Genomic DNA, 3162 nt, shown 5'->3' with positions numbered 1-3162 from the left:
GGGAAAGGGGAGGCGGCGGTGGGGAAGAGACAGAAATCTTTAATAAATAAATAAAATAAAAATAAAACAAAAAAAGTTTTTTTTTTTTCTGGACAGATGTTCTTTCCCCCAATCTGCCTCACTCTAGCAAATTTTCAGTCTCTCACAGCATGTCTTCACAGCAGCTGTATTTAGGGTATGGGCATGGAGTTGTACTTTCTAGGTTTCAATTCCAGCTGCACCACAGAGCAACTGTGTCACTACTGGGTAGATCATTTTAGTTTTCACATCTGTTAAAACATGGATAATATTTGGCCTGTGGTGGTGCATGCCTTTAAGCCACTCAGGAGGCAGAGGCAGGAGGATGTCTCTAGGCCAGCCTGGTCTTCCAGGGCAACTAATGCTATAAAGAGAAGCCTTGTCTTGAAAAACAAAAACAAACCCGAAAAAAGCATGAATAATAGTACCGAACATTTTTTTCTTTTTGTTTTTTTCAAGAGGGGTTTCTCTGTGTAACAGCCCTAGCTGTCCTGGAACTAACTCACAGAGATCTCAAACTCACAGAGATCCGCCTACCTCTGCCCCCCGAGTGATGGGATTGAAGGTGTGTGCCACCACGACCTGGCTAGTATCTAACATATTTTATAAATACTTATAAAAGCAAATGTCTTTAACAATGCTGACTGTAATTAACATTACAAAATACAACATTTGGTGATCTGGGACATTTGAGTTGGTGGGGGGAGAAAAGAATTCTAACGGGCACATAAAGCCATTTATACACAAACTAACAAATATGAGCAGATCATATCTGAAAGAGCCCCGAGACAGTATGCAGAAAGTCCGCCACTCTTGGCTCTGTTAGTACTCACTGGTCATATCTTGACTTCATCTGATCATATGAAAAGCTTCTCAGATGAGCTCATACGATGGCTAGACACCGCAGAGCATCTGTATTATAAACAACAGAATAGTTTTTTCTGAGCTCAGATGTAATGTTTCTGCAAAGTATCTCTACAACTTCTGCAAGTTGCTTTCCCATTTTTGCAGTAAACGGTAATGATTATTCAGGCAGAGATTGACAGAGATAGTTAAAGTCTAACGCAGAGAAATCTTGCTTTTTTGGGGGGTGCGGGGGAAGAGTTCGAGACAGAATTTCCTCTGTGTAACCTTTGCTGTCCTGGAACTTTTTCTGTAGACCAGGCTGGCCTCGAACTCACAGAAATCCACCTGCTTCTGTTTCTAGGAACATAAGCATGAAAGATTCTAGAATCCTGTTCGTTCCAAGAAGGCAGCAGAGAATAGTTAGACACCTGCCATTAACTTGCAATTAAACTAGAGATACATAGCACAAACTACATCACGTCAATTCAGGTAAGCGACCACGCGGTTGTGGGATGTTTCGATATTTTGGGTCCGCTGTAATTCTTGTCAACAACCCCAATTTAAAGACTTCGAAGAATTCCTGTGTACGAAGGAACTCAAACAGGCATTTCTTTGACCGCAAGTAACAGTCGCAAAGCTGAAAAACCCACTTTTCCCCCCACCCTTCCTACCCCGGGGTGGGAGCGCCTAGCTGGACCGTGAGACCACTCCGTGGGAGCAGAGGACACGTGTTCTCCCACACAAAGCCGGCTTGTGTAGATCTGGCCCGGAGAACTGGACGCCAATCTGAGAACCTAAGACACTGTTATCCACACTTCACGCCCTCCACACGAACCGGTTTACCGCCGCAGAACCTGGTTGCGCACCGGAAGGACGTGTTAAAGGAGGCTTCGCTCAAACTCCGCTCGCGAAGCATGATGGTCTTTGTAGTCCTTGAGTGGGAAAGGAGCCAAGAAGGCTCAGTCCTATAGTCAAGCCCTTGCCTGTGCTTTTTGTTGTTTTGGTTTCTCAAGACAGAGTTTCTTTGTAGCTTTGGATCCAGGCCTGGAACTAGCTCTTATAGACCAGGCTGCCCTGGAACTCGGAGATCCGCCTGCCTCTGCCGTCCAAGTGCTGAGATTAAAGGTGTGTGCCACCACCGTCCGGCTAGAGGTATGGTTTCAAAACCGACTTACCTCTCTGAATTTTGAACTGGACTATGATCAGACCCACTGGCAGTTTCCTACATCGCTCATAACAAATCCTGCATGACTATTATGGACTTGGATGACATGGCTCCTCATGCATTTCACTGCACGGGTAACAGATCCCCGTACATACATGCATGTATTTTAAAAGATTTATGTGCACGTGTCTGTGTCAATTTAGGCCCACACGGGCATGCAAATACCCAAGTTGGCTAGAAAAGGGCATGGGGAACTGGATTACAGATTGAATGCTGCCTAACGTGGGTCCAGAGTCTCTTCAAGAACGGAAGTCACTTGCAACCACCGGGCCATGTCTCCCACTCCTTGTTTATTCTATGTAAAATAGCCCCGCAGTCCTCTTACCCTTCTTGGTGTTTTTCTTAGTGTGTGCCTCCACCAAAAAAGGACATGGACTTTATCTTGTCTGATTCTCTCTCAATTTTCCACTTAAGCCCTAAAAAGTAATTTCTGGGGCTGGAGAGATGGCTCAGCAGTTAAGAGCACTGACTGCTTTGCCCGTCCAGAGGGTCCAGAGTTCAATTCCCAGCAACCACATGGTGGCTCACAACCATCTGTAATGAGATCTGGTGCCCTCTTCTGGCCTGCATACAGGTAGAACACTGTATACATAATAAATTAAGTATTGAAAAAAAAGAGTAATTTCCATGGAAGTAGCGATGGATTTTTGTTCACTGCCGTGTTTCCAATAGTTCAGGACAATGCCTAGTATTGAACTGACATTAATGTAAATTGGAAAGTTGGCTCAGGAGTAAAGAGCACATTTTGATCCATCACTTGGCCTCAGAGGGCATCTGCACTACAGTACACACACACACACAACTAAAAATAAAAATAAGTCTTAAAAAAAATACAAGCCAGGTGGTGGTGAATGCCTTTAATCCCAGCACTTAGGAGGCAGAGACAGGTGGATCTTTATGAGTTTGTAGTCAACCTGGTCTACCAAGCGAGTTCCACAACAGCCAGAGTTCTCACACAGAGAAATGCTGTCCCGAAAAACTAAAACCAAACAAAGAAAACAAATTTACAATGACAGAATTCTAAACATTCATTAGATCAGCAGTCTGGGGGGAAAAATGTAACATTACATAGG

The 3162-nt window shown here is 44.2% G+C and overlaps 1 protein-coding gene across 3 annotated transcripts in view; it reads right to left on the bottom strand.

The window, feature by feature from the left end:
• The window catches only part of Adat1 (adenosine deaminase tRNA specific 1), a 31650-nt gene extending 28637 nt beyond the window's left edge, over positions 1–3013 (bottom strand). For 2 of the 3 annotated variants that reach the window (XM_050143648.1, XM_050143646.1), the window contains exons 1-2: positions 1536–3013; positions 852–930 (exon numbers count right to left, since the gene is read on the bottom strand). In XM_050143648.1, coding sequence (XP_049999605.1) covers positions 852–858 — 7 coding nt within the window. In that variant the 5' untranslated portion in view covers positions 859–930; positions 1536–3013. The remainder of the gene's footprint in view (positions 1–851; positions 931–1535) is intronic. The other variant, XM_050143647.1, reaches the window with a different exon arrangement.
• Between the last annotated feature and the right edge of the window lie 149 nt (positions 3014–3162).

Source organism: Alexandromys fortis, unplaced genomic scaffold (genome assembly GCF_014885135.2).
Source record: "Alexandromys fortis isolate MF-2015 unplaced genomic scaffold, M_Fortis_MF-2015_v1.1 scaffold_1, whole genome shotgun sequence".
Classification (NCBI taxonomy): Eukaryota; Metazoa; Chordata; class Mammalia; order Rodentia; family Cricetidae; genus Alexandromys; species Alexandromys fortis.
Note: the sequence above shows the minus strand (reverse complement) of the source record. Positions and strands in the feature narration are given on the sequence as shown.